The 18,507-nt window shown below is 46.3% G+C and overlaps 1 protein-coding gene across 11 annotated transcripts in view; it reads right to left on the reverse strand.

Moving 5' to 3' along the window:
• Positions 1-13,636: 13,636 nt before the first annotated feature.
• CRACR2A (calcium release activated channel regulator 2A) overlaps positions 13,637-18,507 on the reverse strand; it is a 134,173-nt gene continuing 129,302 nt past the window's right edge. For all 11 annotated transcript variants that reach the window (XM_042945545.1, XM_042945544.1, XM_042945537.1 and 8 more), the window contains one exon: positions 13,637-17,527. In XM_042945545.1, coding sequence (XP_042801479.1) covers positions 17,443-17,527 — 85 coding nt within the window. In that variant the 3' untranslated portion in view covers positions 13,637-17,442. The remainder of the gene's footprint in view (positions 17,528-18,507) is intronic.

Genomic DNA, 18,507 nt, shown 5'->3' on the forward strand with positions numbered 1-18,507 from the left:
GCTCTGCGCTGACAGCACAGAGACTGCTTGGGATTCTCTCTCTGTCTCCCTCTGTCCCTCCCCCACTCGTGCATCCTCTCTCTCTCTCTCAAAATAAATAAACATAAAAAAACTAAACAGAAACTTTCAGAAGTGGAGGGGCAAGACAAGGGAGATGGGCATAGGGAGGCATCTGGCAGGAAGGCCACGTGGCAAGGGCCAGCCCAAAGGCATCGAGAGAGTGTGGCACATTTGGAAAAGAAGATCAGAGAAGAGCAAAGGCTAGGGGCAGGGGAGAGCAGTGAGAAGATATAGCCAGGGCCCACAGTCAAGAGCCTTGGGAGCCACCATGTCAGGGAGACATTTGCCTTGGACACTGAGAAGGCACCGAAGAGTTTCATCAGGAAAGTGACAGGACAAGATTTGCATGCCACCCATGCTCGCAATCTAATTACTTAAGTTGGCAGTCCTTTCCCTTGGAATCTGGTAATAGACTTACTCCATTGCCTACTTCAGAAAACCACAGATGACCACAGAAAAGGTCAATGTAAAATGGGCAGAGCCTGCAGGAGCCACGAGGGGAGGGTGGAGATTGAGGCTTCTGTGGGTTGCTGTTGTGGAAAATGGCTTGAATACAAATTGCTTCATTGTAGGATTGCTTGTTCACCAATCGGGGATCCACAAAGGGGCTATTTGTGCAACTCTGAGATCATTTGCATTATCCTGTCTGGTGTCGTGTCATGCTGTTCTCCCCACAAGGATGACTTCCCCTTAGCTCAGAGGATGTAATTGTCTGGGAGGCAAGAGGTGGTCGGCAGGGTCTGTATGAGGCTGGATCTGCATCTTGGGATTTCTCTGCTGTCTTCAAGCCCCAGGCAGCTGTTTCCAGGGGAGCATAATGCTCGGCGTCACTTTCAACTCACAGATGTATTCTTGAAGCGTCTTTCAGAGGCTTCGTGGGTCATAATGGGTTTCTGATATTATGACAATTGCTTTCTGGCCACGGTTGGTTAGCTCAGTTGGATATAGCATTGTGCTTGAAGCCAAAGATGCAGCCTTCACAGATTCACCAGTCAGGCTCATGGTCATGGATGATGCAGTGAACACCAGCCAGTCTTGGAGATGAATAGACCTGGGGTTGAAGCCTGACTCCTGCAGCCAATGGCTATGAGACCTGCAGGGAATTACTGGCAGTCTTTCTTCCTGTGTGAATTCTTCTTCCGTTAAATGGGGATGATACTAACCTTTCTTCCAGGATTATTGCAAATGTTGGATGAGATAGTCTGAGATGGCCTGCTGACTCCCCCCATGCAGCATGCAGCATGCGACAGCTGCTTATAAATGATAGCTCCCTGTTCTTGGAACCGAGGGCCCCAGACAAGAACATGCAGGTGACTCCGGGCTGTCTTAGGGAGAAAGGGAGAAACAACTCCGGGTAGAGTCTCTGCCCACAGTAGGTGGGAATGCTTGCTTTGTGGGGCCAAAGAGAAAAGGCACCTGGTTCCGTTGCTTGGAAACTATTCTGAAGGTGGTTTTGCAAATGCCTGGATTAGAGAAGCCATGGGAGGTCAGAGCAGGGCCAGGGCTTAGGGAACCTGAGTTCATTAAATGTGACTCAAGTCCAAGGCTACTGGCTGCCTGGTGTATGGCTGGATGGAGGGCTCATACCTGGCCATAGTGGCAGGCGGCCACATGTGGTGTCCTAACTGAGGACCTGTAGTTACCTTGGAGCAGAGGAACACAGGCCATGCTGGCATGTAGTCTCTGAAGCTAAGACCTCAGTTCTCCCTCTCCTGGCTGGGTAACCTCAAGCAAGGAAGCTAGCCTCTCTCTGCCTCAGTTTCCTTGACCTCTGAACTGGCAGTACTATCTTCCTCAGAGGAAGGCGGTAGGGATTAGATGAGAACTGTGCCTGGGACGTGGTAAACATTGTGTCCATTCACTATGATTGCTATGAGTATAGGCTATGGCTCATGCCAGGCTTTGAGTGCCTCCAGGACTCAGACACATGGGCCTCTGTGACCCTCTTTGCTGGGCTCCCTGCATCTCTGGGCAGCTCTCCGTGCCCACACCTCCCACGCTGTACTACCCCTATCTGTTTTTGTGTCTGCTCTCCCTGCCCTGAGACTACAGTCTCCTGGAGGGAAGGTTCTATAGCTCACTTATGTTTGTGTTTCAGTGTTGTGTACAGCCCCATGGCCCACCAGAGACATCCGATCTGATAAATACTTGCTGAAAGAGCAGATGCTGACCTGCTGCCATGCTGTTCCTGTTGGTTGCTAGGATGCCTGTAGCCGTCCTGGTTGGCTCCTTCTAGGCCTCAGGGTTCTCATCTGTGAAATAAAGGTGCTCACTTGGAATGAAATCCAGGCACCGCCCCCCTTCCCTCCCCCGATGGCCAGTCCGAAGGATCTGAGATTTGTTCTGTAACTCTGTGGTGCTTATTTCGTGCCCCTGGGCACAGAGTTTTCCTAAAAGATCCTACGCCTGAGTTTTTAGTGGGAGACAGGAGAATGGCTGCCGGGCTTTGTGAAGGGTCCGGGGTCAAAGTGAGAAATAAAGGCTCAAGGAGGAAATGAAGGTCCACCAGTATTGCAGAAAGATACCACAGAGGCTTTGCCAGTGAGCAGCCAAAGGAAATGGGAGGGTAGGCCTGGATGTGGGATTTCTCCGGACGCTCGACTGCACTTTATTAGTCTGTGACTTTCCTGAGATGGGACTATCTCTTGTAAAATCATTTTAATAACTGAGAGGAAATGGAGTTAGGGATACAGGCTGCTTGTTGGCTGGGGCTAGGTGACTCTCATCCAGGCAGGGACTTCATTTGGTTCTGCTAATATTGCCTATTGATTATCTCTGATTAGATTCTCTTTCACACATCACTCTTCAGAGTGTCCCCAAACAAGGGGGCCTGTGGAGAAGATGGCTTCTGAGCAAAGGGAGGGGAGGGGCTGGGGGGTGGTGAGTAGGACTGCCTAAGTGTACAGTATCCGGGGAGGCCTGGGGTTGACAAGCAGTAGATGGAAACGGAGGGCAAACAATGTGATTATGTCTAAGCACAGTGAGTCTGGTCCCAATCTTGAGGGTTCAGGGGCTGGATAAGTCCCAGCTCTAGTGCTCACCAGCCTTGCTCTGGAGGAGGTGCTCATTTTCACTGAGTCTCCCATTCTACAGAGGGAAGATGACCCACAGAGGGTGTAGTGGAAGAAACTGGTAAACTCTAAAGTGTTGTCTACTCATGGGTTCTGTTACTTCTGCCCAGTCCACAAACCACAGCCATAGCTTTGACTATTTACGTGCCTGGAAGAAATTTGGGCCTGGAAAATTCCAAGTAGAGGAGGATACAATATCTAATTTTATTTGCCTTGAGGTTTGTAGTGTATATCTCCTAAGACCCCACCTCATTCGGAGAAAGCACCTTTTCTAAAGCTCAATGGATTTAATTGGAAAAGAGCAGTGGTTGAGATGTAATGACTTACAGTATGGAATTGATGCTGGCTGGCTGGGTCCAAGGACACAGAGGGGGTCCCACAGGACCAGCCAAGAGGGTCCTTGAATGCTCGCAGGACAGAAATCAAATGCAAGCCAGCAGAAAGTAAGAGCAGAGTTTACTGAAGATACAGAGAGAGAGCGCAGAAGCAGACAGAGCATCTGGGAAACACAGAAAAGAAAAGGAGAGAGAGTCTCATCTTTGCTTGGGGTCTGGGGGTCACTCCTCAGTGAGGAGTGTGGTCTGGTGCACATGTCCCCTCAGACATCGAGGAACCAGTTAGAACGAGGATAAGGGTCCATAAGTCACCCATTCCTTGGAGTCAGGGGGTCTTGGTGCAAAGATGTGTAACACCCGTGGTATGGAATGCGCTCATGATGGCTTCGTGGGCTCGTTCTCACCAGGTCCTTCCTTGGATGTTATCTGTTGTGCTGATGATTTCTAGAGAAATCATTGACCCCTTGTCCCTCACAAAGAGGACACACACTATCTGCACTATGAGGCATGTGGAAAGTGGGGGTGCAGGTCCTAGTGAGAATAGAAGCAGGAAAAGGAGCAAAAAAACACATTTATATGGAGTCCTTCAGTTTCCCAGTCTCTGAATGAGGAAGTATTGGCCAGCTGGGAAACCCACTGGGCTGGGGGAAGGCAGAGAGGGAAGGCCAACGTTTAACATGTGGCCTGGTTCACAGACAAACATGGGTCACATTGAAAGTTGAGGTTGGTGGGTTATGAGGCTCCTTCTCCTTCCCCACCACACCCTGGGCCTCTCAGTGTGGGGTCCTGGGACTGGGGTGATCAATCCTCATCTGTCTCCCTGTCCTCAGGCTCATCCCCATCCTTCCTCTCCTCTTTCTTCTAGCACAGGCACAGACCTGACCCTGTCACCTTCCTGTTCAAAACCCTCCAGTGGTTCCTTGTCACATACGGGATGGTATTTAAACTCCTCTGGTCCAGGCAGGCTCTCCAGGTTTGGCCTCATCTGCTTACATTCCCCAATTCATCCTCCATAATTTCCCCGCACTGGCCCACCAGCCTTGCTGATGACACCATTGGACCCCCAAACCCGCTCCCTCCCTTATCACCCTTCTCTCCATTGGTGTTCCCCACCAGGACTGCTCCCCTCTGTCTTTGCCTGAGGGCACCGCCTTACCTTCCTGCTCTCAGAGCACCATTCAATCCTTTGTTAAAACCACCCTCCCCAACAGGGAGAGCTTAGTCTCACTAACATCCACTTCCCAGGGCATTCAGCACAGTCCCTCTCATTTCCGGTCTCTTTGCTAGTAAAACTCTTCCACTCACTTTGAACTCCTTGGTTTTTTTCTCCATTTTTGTGTTCCAAGGGCATAGTATCTTGCGTGGCACCATGGCACATAGTCAAACTTACATGGAAAGTAGTTCAAGCCGTCAGTGGTGGGACTACTGGGGAAGGAGTGGGGATGAAATTGGAATGGGTAGAGTGTGCACTTCCATCAGTGTGTGTGTGTATGTGTGTGTGTGTATGTGTGACACATGCATGAGTGTGTGATGTCTGACTGTATGGTGTGTGTGGTATGTGTGGTATGGTGTGTGTTTGGTGAATGTTTGTATGTGAGTATGAGAGTGTGGTGTGTGTGTGTTGTGTCTGAATGTGTGTGTCTGACTTCTCTAAAGAAGACATCCAGATGGCCAACAAGCACATGAAAAGATGCTCAACATCGCTCCTCATTAGGGAAATACAAATCAAAACCACACACAGATATCACCTCACTCCAGTCAGAGTGGCTAAAATGAACAAATCAGGAGACTATAGACGCTGGAGACTATGTGGAGAAACGGGAACCGTCTCGCACTGTTAGTGGGAATGCAAACTGGTGCAGCCGCTCTGGAAAACAGTGTGGAGGTTCCACAAAAAATTAAAAATAAATCTACCCTATGACCCAGCAATAGCACTGCTAGGAATTTATCCAAGGGATACAGGAGTGCTGATGCATAGGGGCACTTGTACCCCAATGTTTATAGCAGCAATCTCAACAATAGCCAAATTATGGAAAGAGCCTAAATGTCCATCAACTGACAAATGGATAAAGAAATTGTGGTTTATATACACAATGGAATACTACATGGCAATGAGAAAGAATGAAATATGGCCCTTTGTAGCAACGTGTATGGAATTGGAAAAGTGTTATGTTAAGTGAAATAAATCATACAGAGAAAGACAGATACCATATGTTTTCACTCTTATGTGGATCCTGAGAAACTTAACAGAAGACCGTGGGGGGGGGGGAAGGAAAAAAAAAAGTTAGAGAGAGAGGGAGCCAAACCATAAGAGACTCTTAAAAACTAAGAATAGGGGCGCCTGGGTAGCTCAGTCGGTTAAGTGTCTGACTTCGGCTCAGGTCATGATCTCGCAGTTTGTGAGTTCGAGCCCCGTGTCAGGCTCTGTGCTGACAGCTCAGAGCCTGGAGCCTGCTTCAGATTCTGTGTCTCTCCCTCTCTCTCTGCCCCTTCCCCATTCATGCTCTGTCTCTCTCTGTCTTTCAATAATAAATAAACGTTAAAAAAAAATTAAAAAAAAAAAAAAAAAACTAAGAATAAACTGAGGGTTGATGGGGGGTGGAAGGGAGAGGGGGGTGGGTGATGGGTATCAAGAGGGCACCTTTTGGGATGAGCACTGGGTGTTGTATGGAAACCAATTTGACAATAAATTTCATATTAAAAAAATTTTAAAAAATTAAAAAAAAGGGAAGATTGGGATCACCTTCAAAAGTTGTAACCATGGCCTGTCACTTGGGAGCTGGAACAAATGCTGGAAAAGTTGATGAGGGAGATGGACATATATGTGTGTGTGAGTGTGTGTGTTTGCATTTTTCTTTATTTTTTTAATCTATATTTTATCTACTTATCCATCAGTGAGCACTTAAATTATTTCAATGTCTTGCCTATTGTAAATAATGCTGCAATAAATGGGGTTGTAGATACCTTTTTGAAAAAAAAATGAATGTGTGTGTCTGAGCGTGTGGTGTGTTTTTATGTGCATGTGTGTGGTATGTGTGTGGTATGTGAATTTGTGTGAGTATGTGAGTGTGTGTGGTGTGTGATGTGTGTGGTGTGAGTGTGTGTGGTGTGAGTGTGTGGTGTGTGTGGTCCATGTGTGAGTGTGTGGTATCTGAATGTGTGGTGTGTGTGTGTGTGGTATGTGTAAGTATGTGAGTGTGGCGTGTGTGCATATGGTGTACATGTGTATGTACTCTATATCCACAGACACACGATGATCTGGTGTGGCATCTGAGCCCCAACTGTCCCTCCCACGTGTGGAGCACCAGGACGCGGCTGTTCTCTAAGGCCTGCTGGTTGACAGGGTGTGGAATCCCAGGCAGGCCTCAGAACCCCGCCAGGCCATCTGATGGCTTGCTGCATGGCCACAAGCAAGCCCTTGAAATTCTCTTAAAGAATCCAGCCAGAGGGAACAGCATGGGCAAAGACACAGGCACACAAGAGCAGATCCCAAGTCAAGAAAATGTTCAGACACAAGCAGAACATTTTTCCATTCCGCTATTTTTATTGCTGATAGTGGTAATATTAAACAAAATTTTTAAAAGCTCTGTTAACTTTTACTTAAATCAGAAATTCTGGTGTGTTGGGGGGAATGAGAATCGGTATTATTCTTAAAAAAAATAAAGCAAAACAAGGGGAACAGAATAAATACCAATAAACTAGTAAAGACAAAGGAAAACTGCCCAGGTGATTCCCGTGGCATCCAAAGCTGAGAACCGCGAGCCGCAGCCATCACCTCCGCCTGTGCCCTGCAGAGCAGCAGAGCACTTTCAGGTGACACAGCCATCCTGATGGTGCCATTGGAACTCCTGCCACGCACCCACAGCCCGAGGACATGCCTGGGGCCCACATATCAAGCCTCAAAGAGATGACACCCAGGGCTTACAGGGAACATGATTAAATTGTAGCTGGAGAAAGTGGGGTTGGGTCAACCAATGTGGGCCAAGGTCCCAAAAAGGGTCCATTCCTAGGGACAGACAGAGAACCCCTGCTGTGACCAGAGCCCGAGAGGCCCTCACAGATGGATTACTGGGAGCGGTGGGGCTCTGGGGCTAGCAAATAGCTTGCCCTGAAAACTGAACACATCTGCTTTGGAAGGCTGGCTGTAGACTGCCAGGGCAGTGGGTGGGGAGCCAGGATCGCTGCTCACTGACCTCTGAACCCCGCAAGTTACCCCTCCTGCCTGGGCCACAGCCTCTTCATCTGTGACAGAGCCCACGCTGGGTTCAGGCTGGAGCTCCATTTGCACACAATAGGGCAGAAGACCCCACTGACCACACTGGGTGGCCTTACTTGCGTCCTGCAGAGTTGAGCAGGGAACCTAGACCCCGGGCTCCCCGCCACGGATCAGGCTGAAGACTGCCACACCATCTAGAGAAGGGGAGGGATGAGGGTTCGGGGGGGCAGTCGGGTGGGTGGGGAGATGGGCCTCGTGAATGAAAACTGCTTTGGGAGGGGGTAGGAGAGAGTGGGAGGAAGGGAAGAGGGTGGAGTGGGCACAGAGGGAGGAAAATGCAGCCTCATCTGCTTGTTTGTGTTTCTTGTATTTAAGATGCTGACTTCTAGCATATTTTTAAATCCATCAGACATGAAAGGCTGATTTAAATAGACCCGCAGTGTGAAGCTGGTAATTTCACTTGCTACAATAGAGGAGCTGGCAGGCCGCTGGCAAAGACGCAGCACCTCTCTCCATGCCAGGCAAGCTGCAGAAGCATCATGAGACTCTCAGGCCAGGTGCTTTCTACTCCCTGGCAGGGGGAGCGGGCTGTGGGAGGGGGTGGTGGATAGAGAATCAGAAAGATAAAAGGGGAAAGGGAAGGAGAAGTGGGGCAGATGCGGAGCAGGGGATAAACTGGAGAAGGGTGAATGGGAGGATGAACAAGAGAAATAGACTGGCTCAGCATTCTCCTCGTCCAGGGGTGCTTCCTGGTTAGCTGATCCAGACTCCTGGGCACGCCTTGTACTATAAACTTCTGCTTCAGTCTCAGTTCAAAACAATTCCAGACTCTCAGGGTTGGGCAGATCGAGGTAGAGGCATTCTCAAGAGCAGAAGGTTCAACATCTGCTTGAATACCTCTAGTATCAGGGAGCTCACTATCTGGTGAGGCAGCCTATTCTACTGTCAGATAGTGCTCACTGGGACACACTTCCTTATGATAGGTCACAATCCCCGTGCTCTGTGCTGGCTGATTCTAATCTGGCCCTGCTGAGTTGTGCAGAGCAAGTGTAACGCCCAAGTCAGTCCTTCATCATGGAACACAGTATTCGGGTCCTCTCCTGCTCCTGTCCTTCTTTGCTAGTTTCTAGTCTTCTTACCATAAATGATTACAGCATAAATCTTGCCAAGCTGAAGTATTTCTGGATGCTAATGAGTGTATTTCCCACTGTAGTCAATGCAATAGAATTTCAGGAATAACAAAAGACTCATTCAACACGCCTTTATTGAGGCCACACTCTGAGACCCGGTGAAGCCCTCTTGTTGGCATGTAAGATATGGAGGTCCCATCCCCAGGAGCTTATCTAGAAGGACTGTGGCCAAACTCCTAAAAAGAAGAGTGTGCAGGGGGCAGAAGTGCCAGGAGCCCTGAGGGTCCTTCCCCAGCAGAATCTAGGGTTGGGTGGGGCTGGTTGACGCCCTGAAAGAAAGAGGACCCTGGGGATTACGGTCAAGGCATTTTAATGGAATGTTAGTGTACACCTGTGGGTTTCTAGGTGTTTCCTCCCTTGAGTACACTGAAGCATCAAGGGCATTAAGTAAGCTAAGTGTGTCTTCCTTTCTTGCTCCCTCATATCTGATATTACCTGAGACAAACACTCAGTACCTTAGACTGTCAGTTGTTGGACACTGAAGAGAGTCAATCCTTCATTCATTCATGCAACATAAATGTGTGTGAAAGTGTTTTCTGAAAAAAATTGTATTGTGGCAAAATACACAAAACATAAAATTTACTATTTAACCATTTACAAACGTACAATTCAGTGACACTGAACACAGTCACAGTTTTGTGTGCAACCGCACTCCCCTCCAACTCCAGAGCTTTTTACTGTCCCAAAGGGAAAGTACATATATTTTCTACAAACCATATATTTAAAGGTGGTTCAATTAGGAGTACACGATCTGAAGTCTTGACTCAGCAACAAATCTACACATCCACACCTAGTGTCTATTAGGTAATAAAAACATTGGATGAGACCAGAACCCTGCCAGTGAGGACCTTGTAGCCTGGATGCTGGGCCCCCGTCCCACCACAAAGCAGAATGGAAAGATACAAAACATCCTTAGAGGTCTGTACCTTGAAGGAATGCAAGTTTTCCTTATTCTACTAGCCCAGGGAAATAGGAGATGCTCTAACCTGAGGTCTCAGCTTCTCCCAGTTACCAAGAAGTGTGGCTTTCTTTCTTATTTTGTTTTGTTTTGGACTCTTGCACAAGCAGATAGATGATGATGTAATAACTAACATTTGTCTAGAGCCTTTCAGTTGACTAAACCCTTTTCCCAGAGTTCTCATTTGACCTTCACACTAGCAGACAGTAAGACAGAGAACACTACTTTACAGATGTGGAAGCTGGGGCTCAGAGCACCACGCAGTTCCAGGTTTTGCCTAAGGCCACACAACTTGTGTACGGGTTCTTATTCTGAGCAGGTCTTCAGGGGTTAGAGAAAACATTTGGGAGAGGCACAGCCTGGGTAAAGATGGCCCATTCCATACCAGGAAGGAAGAGAGCCAGGCAGGGAAGCATCTTTTATGCACAGAGGCATGGAGCCCAAGTCAAATTGAGTTGTTGAGCTGCCTGAGGGTAATGGATTGCTACTTGCAACAGCTGGGGAGGCTGCAGGGTGATGAGATGGAATGCTTTGATGGGCATCACACTGTCTGAAATGCAACTGAATCACAGCAGCTGGAATAGTTCTCAGCACTGTTTTGAGTGCCAGAAGCAGCAGCTCATTTGAACCAGCAAGGCAACCCCATGGGTCTACAGACCACAGGGACCCAGTCACCCAGCTTCTGGGAACTGGGGCTCCAGTGGAGTGGCTCACCAAGTGGTGGGCCTTGTTCTTGATAAATGATGCTCTGTTCTCAACTGCTCCTATAAGGCAAACACTGTTTGCCAGACACTGTGCCAAGCATGAGGCAGAGATTAATGCCTCTGCCCTCGGGAGCTCAGTCCAGCACATTTCACTTATCAGAGCCCTGAGGGTAGTGTGTATAAATAAACACAACACAGTATCATTACAGAATGGCCTGGGGGTGCCTATGGACTGGATGTTAAATCACACCCTGACACTCTGTCCTTGACCTGGCGCTACACATGCTCAGTGAATTCTAGTTCCACAGTCATGTTACTCAAATTCATTATGAGGTTCCTTGAGCTCTACATGTTTCAATTCCAAGTTAAAAAAAATCCCATTTCTTCTGCCCCTGCTCTTTGGGGATTTTTGCTGAGTAATGCAGTGTTTTTATGGGTAGTATTTACTTTTATAGGTCAGATGGATCCAGTCATAATTCATTATGATCGCACAGACCTCCATGGCCCGAAGAGTCCTCATTTGCTGGGAGTCTCCTACTGCTATGTCAACAGAGTGCAAGTACCACTTCTGAATCAGACCCAAAGTGCTGATGAAGTTCCAGCCCTGAGAGAGGGTCAGTTCTTGGACTTGACTCAGTCCTACTCCAGGATGATAAATGACACAGCCTTACCAATGCTTCTCAGCTTCTACATTGATTTCAGGTCCTCTGCCAAGCACCATATGGTTTCCCAACCCCCATCATTTCCAGGAAGGTTCTTCCTAAGTAGGCCACTTCACTGAAACTGGCTCCACTGAATTGTGTGAAAGTTGGAGCTATGATGTTTGTTACTGTGGATAATTAACATAGTTATTAATAGAAACATTAATAAAGTTAGGAAGTGGGGAAGGTTTAGAAAGATCCTACATCCTGGCAACCCTACCCCTACCCCTCATCATCCCTACCCCTCACCCTGACACACACACACACACACACACACACACACACACACACCAGATAAGAAGGGAAGAAATAACTAATAAAGTAAAATCCTATAGATTTTTGACTAAACTTGGCTGGGCTTTGTAATAATGGGAGGAGAGGTGACAGTGCTCCTAAGCCCAGTCACCAAGAAGTTGCTTAAATCTTTGTTTCTGTATGCTTATGTACTGTGATTTCATTATTTTGAAGTAATTAAACACTTCTGATCTGTAGTTCCTCCCTTCCCACCCCCCATCCCTTCTGAGTGAAGCTTTATGGAATGTCTGGATTCCTGGCAGGAAAGAAAACACTGCCTGAGGATTTCTGGCCTCCCGTCACTTCCTCCAGGAGCTGGACACTTCCTTGGGCAGTACATCTCCAGCAGGACATGAAGGAGCTCAAGGTGGAGGGGACAATTCTCAGATCTGAAAGACTTTTGAGTGTCATATCCCTCCTCCAATCCTGAAGTCAGGTAAGGCTGTAGGTAGGAGGTTTGAGGTTGGGTTAAGGAATGAGACAAGTTCTGGCTATGTTGTGTGAAGTATGAGGAAGGAAGCAACGACTGCCAAGCAGAACTTGATTTGTACACAGTGCAGGTGGCTACTAATGTGAGGTCTTTGAAATTTTAAGTGAGTTACTTAAATATGTTCAAAGACCTAAAGGAAACCATGTCTAAAGAACTAAAGGAAATCATGAGAACAAAATCCCACCAAATAGAGAGAATCAATAAAGATATACAAATTATAAAAAGGACCAAATAGAAATCCTGAAGTTGAAAAGTACAATGGAAAAAAAAATTCACTAGAGGGTCCCAATAGCATATTTCAGCATGCAGAAGAAAGAATCAGTGAACTTGAATATAGGGCAAGTGAGATTATGCAGTCTGAAGAACACAAAAAACAATGAAGAAAAGAATGAACAAAACCTCTGAAACCTGTGGGACACCATCGAGCATGCCAACATATGCATTACAGGAGAAGGAAAGGAGAAGGAGAAAAGGGTATAAAGAATACTTAAGGAAATAATGACCAAAAACTCCCCAAATTTGATGGAAACCAACCAAGATGGTACACAAACTCCAAGTAGGATAAACTCAAAAAGACCTACAGCTAGACACATCAAAATCAAATTGTTGAAAGCCAAAAAAATAAGAATTTTGAAAGCAGCAAAACAAAAGCAATTCAACATACACAAAAGAGCTTCAATAAGATTAACAGGTAATTTCTCATTAGAAACCATGGGGGCCAGAAACTAGGAATGGTATATTTAAAGTAGCAAAGGGGCAAAAACGCTGTCAACCAGAAGTTCAAAATCGGACAAAACTATCCTTCAAAACTGAAGGATAAATCAACATTTTCATGTAAACAAAACTGAGAGGGATTTTTTCTATAAGAAATATTGGTGAAGTGAAAAGGCTCTAGATAGTAACTTGAATCAACGTGAAGAAAAAAAGAGCACTAGTAGAAATAATTATGTAATTAGATACAGAAAATGGTATGAATGTATTTTTTGTTTATAACTCCTTTTAAAATCTGATTTAAAAGAGAACTGCATAAATCAGTAACAATAAATCTACGTTGATGGGAACAAAATGTATAAAGATATAATTTGTGACAATAACAACATATGAGAGGGGGGCATGGAACTATAAAGGAGCAAAGTTTTGTGTAGTATTGAAATTAAGTTGGTATTAATCCAAACTAGATTGCTATAAATTGAGATATTAATGGTTACTTACAGGACAGTCATCAAGAAAATAAGTTACAATATATATAGTGAATGAAATGGTAATTAAAATAGTGCACTAGAAATTAATTATTTAACACAAGAGAAAGTAGTAATGGAGAAACAGAAGAACAAAGAATATAAAATATAGAAAAGAACTAGCAAAATGGTAGACACTAAATCTTACTTTACCCATTATATTAAATGTAAACATAGCAAACTCTCCAATTAAAGGGCAGAGATTGGAAGAATAGATTAAAAAACATAATCGAGGGGCATCTGGGTGGCTCAGTTGATTGAGCATCTCACTCTTCATTTTGGCCCAGGTCATGATCCCAGGATCATGGGATTGAGCCCTGTGTCTTTCTCTTTCCCTCTGCTTCTCTCTCTCATGTGCTCTCTCTCTCTCTCTCTTTCTAAAATAAAAAACAAAACAAAAAGCAATCCCCCCCCCCAAAAAAAAACCACAATCCAACTACATGCTGTCTACAAGAGCCTTAGTTTAGATTTAAAAGCATAAATAGGCAGAAAGTGAGAGCTGGTGTGGCTATACTGATATTAGACAAAATAGACTTTAAGACAAAAATTGTTACTAAAGGCAAGAAAGATACCTTATAATGATAAAGGGTCAATTCATAAAGAAGATGTAACAATTATAAACCTATTTGAACCTAGAAATAGGTTGAAGCAAACTGTGTTAGGAGAAGGCAGTTCTGTCTTAAATCTTTGACCCCCATGACCATTAGGAATTTATTCCCTTGAGATAAAGTTTTGTCTCCTTTAACTTTTTGTTAAAGTATATACACAGCCCTTAAACCACCAATTGCATTAATATCTTAGCTGAAATTGGTTTAAGCTCCTTTAGAGCATTGACTGCTAGTGACAGAGACAAAAGGTTGACCTATTTTTGATAGAACATACAGTTATGGCCTGGAGTGGGCCCAGGGTGTGGAGAGTAGGGAAAAGGGGAGTCCAAGATTGGGTGGAAGTGTTAAGAACAGAGGAAAAGTACAGGATGGGGAGAGGTGGAAGAAAGCTAGTGTATCACGGAGGATCAGAAAAGACTTCCGGGACTGTCAAGAAAGACAAATGCTAGACAAGCAGCAAAATAACTAGGGCTTTGGTTTGGTGCTGAAGTTCTTGGTTTGGCAACTTGGGGCTGAGGGCAGCAGCAAATACCAGAAGGAGCACAAGGAGTCAGAACAGGGGAGAAAAATGTGGGGCCAAGGATTGTGATGACCACAGGTCATTCTTAGGTACACACCCTGGCACCAGGTCTGAGCTGCTGTCTGAGTCCTGGAGAACCACAGGGAGGGAAGCAGAATGGACTGTGGGTTGAAACCAGACCACAGACACTGGTAAGATATGGGTGTTTGGAAAGCCAGGAAACCCACAGGAACAATAAAGGTCAGGGCCAAGAGGCAATACTGAAAACAAGCTCATAAGCCAGGCAAATGAGCAGGGCAATTGGGTACTCAAATGAGGTAGTATTTGTGAAAGCCCTCACTTATGGGTACATGACTAGTGTTAGCTGGTTCTAAGTCTGAAATTAAGGCAAGACTAATGATGGCCTGGGCAGTGACTCAATGTTGACAACAATAATAGCCGTACTTGTTAGTACCTATTATGTGCTGGGCACTGCGTTAAGTATTTCACATTCATTGCCTCATTTAATACTTAAAATATCCATGGAAAGTAGACATTGAAACCTCCAACCTACAGCTAAACATGAAACCCATTCAGGTGACTTGCTCAAGGCCATTTTAGCAATGTAAATGGGATGGAATCAGAGGTTTCCCCAACAGCACTCTGCCAGGCCCTGGGACAGGCTCACAGCCACTGGGGTGTCTTTGATCACCATGATAGCTTAAAAGGAATGGGGAGAGGGGGGGTGCTCTGATCTGGGGACACAGAATTTCTCAGAGTCTCTCTGAGGTGCCATCATGCATAGTTGTCTCAAGTGGAGTTGGAAAAAGAAGCAGCACGGGCCTAAAGACCTTTCCTACTCTCTTCTTTCTGCCTGGACCTTTGAGGATTTGTGGGGGTTTACCTGGTGGGTCAGCACTAGGATCACTCCACCTTGCTGTAACCCCTAGATGCACTTTTCTGAAGTGGACAAATGCAGCCCTAAACCAGGGACTAGGTATAGGGGATAAAAGCATATGTGGGCTGGGCAACTCCAGGTATAGCCTGCCTGACCCACAAATTCCAGTTGCCATCTCTGCTTTTTTGTTTTCAGAAGCAGGAGAGTTGGTTTGCTTTCTTTATGGCTATCCCTACCCTCTTTCTGCACCCTCCCCATAACATATAATCACACAGCAACACACACCCACACAGATATTGGAGGGCTACTTCTGGGTGATCCCCTGCATCCCACTAATGAGACCATCACCAGTGCCCTCTCTTAGAGAAAGGAATTTCCTGTGAGTTCCCTTCAAATTTGGACTAGGGGCCAGAGCCCCTACTGTCATCATAAGCATTCTGAGCAGGAAGAGCCAGAAGTGTTGAATAGCCCACGCTTCATTTTACTGATGGGAAGGGAGCCCAGGCAGGGAGCTGACTTGCCCAAGACCATGGGGCACCTCCTGGTACTTAGTGCTGGCTTTTGTTCTACACCCTCCGTGGGCTCCCTGGTGCCTCCAAGCACTAAATGGGGGAAAGAAAAGCCTACGAAAAGGAGGCAGGCACTTGCCTGGTGACCCACAGGGCACTGATGCTTTTAGGAGTCTGGGGTGGAGGCTACAGGGAACTCTGACCAGAGGATTCTCTTCTGCCTGGCTGGCTGTGCACAGTTGTCTTGAATCTTCTTGGAGGCCTGTGGACACTTTCTGCTCCTCTCTATTCTTACATGTCCTGATTGGGTGTGGGTTCCACTCACTTCCCTGTGGGTCTGGGCCTGCAGCCCTAGAGCAGTAATATGCAGTGATCTTTATGATCTTTTCACCCAAGCTCCCCACCCAGGGCGAGAATGCCTTTACCAGCACCCTCCACCCCAGTGATGCTGGAGCACTGCTGGGGCTGGGAACTCACCACTACCCAGACAAAGGAACCATACATGGGCCCAGATCATTCCCCTCAATGTGAGTGCCCTGTGCTGGTAGAGTCACAGGGATGCTGAAGCCTATAGCTATACTCTGCTTACTTCTTAAACACCAGCTATATGTCAACATCACAGCCTCACTTTCTTTTTTGTAATACAGTCCTCTGGAAAAATAAAATAAAATAAAATGAAGTCAGTAACTGTGGACCTGGTGCTGGGTCTCACTGTCTGCATGTCAATCTATCCCATTAATCATCATGTACAATTTTCCGAAGAGCTATTTTGAGAAACATTGGAAAATGGCTTTCACAGAGCTGTGTATACCTTATTTATACTCCAGCAATGGTCGCTCTGTTTAGCAGCAGATGGGTTTTCCCCCCTAATTTTCTTTTCATCTCTTAGTGAAAGTTAAGTAGGAAGGAAGCCCTCTCCCTAATCATGGGCACACACTTAATACTTAAATCACCCGCAGTCCACCCTGGAGTCAGGGTCATGGGTGGGTGGTTGAGAGAAAAGGCTGTGGGTTTCTTGTAAGGCACTGTTCCCGAGACCCCAAGGGAACAAATACAGTAGACATGCTGGCTGCTTAGAGGCTGGGTTCTGCAGCCTGGCAAGAAGCAGGGCCCCTGGAGGTGGGGTGTGGAATAGAATGTGGGTGCCCTGGCTTGCTTTTCTCAACCTGTGTGGGCATCTCAAGGTCCACGAAGCATATGCCAAGAGCATCCCATTGATGTCCCGAGGAGCCAAGGGAAGACCAACCATCCTGGCCCTGCCCAAGTGCTTTATCTTTGGCCTACAGGAAGCAGCAAGTCTGCCCTGCACAGTTGCCATGGCAACCACAGTGCTGCAGCTCCAAAGGGCAAGGGGAGCAGAAGGGAGGTGGAGAAGGCATGTGGTGATTTTTCTGGAAAATCCCATCTGTTTCTTTTCCCCACAAATCCAAGCTGGGGGGAAAATGGGCATCTGGGGTCTAGAGAGAGAAGAGAGAGAAGATTTCAAAATGCTCCAAGAGCAGCTTTCCTGACTAGATGTGCTTCCCTTCCTATTGGTGGAGGCAAGTCACTGACACAGACAAAGGTTTGGGCGGGTTATGGTGGAGGCATCCAAGTGGGAGCCTATGTGCAGGATTCAGGGTAGCTCCTAGGACCCCAGGCCTGGGTGGAACAGTCCTAGGAGGACTCCTATCAGCCACAGCAGGATTTCTTTTTGGCAGAGCGGTCAACCTGTATGGTGTCCTCTCTTGCTGTATCTTCTTGTTTCTTGAGGATCCTGGGAGAGGGGAAGGTATAGTGTCAGTAGAGGAGAGCTGCTAGGCCATTGGGTTATATATAGGCCATCTGGATGATAAGGAGGGAACCCAACATCACCAGAGCATCAGAGTTTTCAAAGTCTCCCCCTGAGAAGTGCAGGTACATAACCATAATTTGTAAAGACAAAGTTTAGCCAATATGGATCCTTCATGACACCTCCTCAAAGAAGCCTCCCCAGATTTTCCAGGTGATGTAAGTGCCCCTGACAGCATTTTGACCATTCCTCTGTAAAAACCCCATCACTCCATGTCATAATGCACTGCTTCCTTGGTTGGCTCCCTGAGGTGAGAAAGCTGCTTGAAGGCAGAGACTATATACTTTGTCTCTGTGTCTCTGTAGCCTATCGGAGTACCTGGCACACAGTAGAGACTCAAAGAAGATACTTTTTGGTTATTAACTCTATAGAAGGCCTGTCCCATGTTGCCACAGTTGCAGATTAAATGTAGGAGGTGAAGAATTAAAAATAGTGGTAAGTATCTTATCCCTGCTTTATACTCTCAATGTGCTTTCACCTTAAGCATCCCTTTTGATTTTACAACAGTCTGAGTAGGCAGGGAGGGTATGATTGATGTTCCTATGCTGGGGGCAAATCTCAGAGAGGTAGACTTACTTTACCCCAGAATCAGTGGCAGAAAAAAGCCTAGAACTTTCCTCATGGTCTTCCATAACTCCACAGTCTCTCCAATGCATAGAAAATGTTATTCTGGGTTCTTAATTAATCAAATGAAAATATTTACAAAATTCCCCAGAATGAGCGCTGAACCCCAAATGGGCACTATTAAGTATTTGTTGGATGGATGGATGGATGGATGCATTGGTGAATTAATGGATACATGTAGGGATGCATAAATGGATGTGTGAATGGGTGGATGGATGGGTGGATAGACTGGAGGAATAGGTGGATAGATGGATAGATGGATGGGTGGATGGATGAATAGG

The sequence above is a fragment of the Panthera leo genome, chromosome B4 (assembly GCF_018350215.1).
Source record: "Panthera leo isolate Ple1 chromosome B4, P.leo_Ple1_pat1.1, whole genome shotgun sequence".
NCBI lineage: Eukaryota > Metazoa > Chordata > Mammalia > Carnivora > Felidae > Panthera > Panthera leo.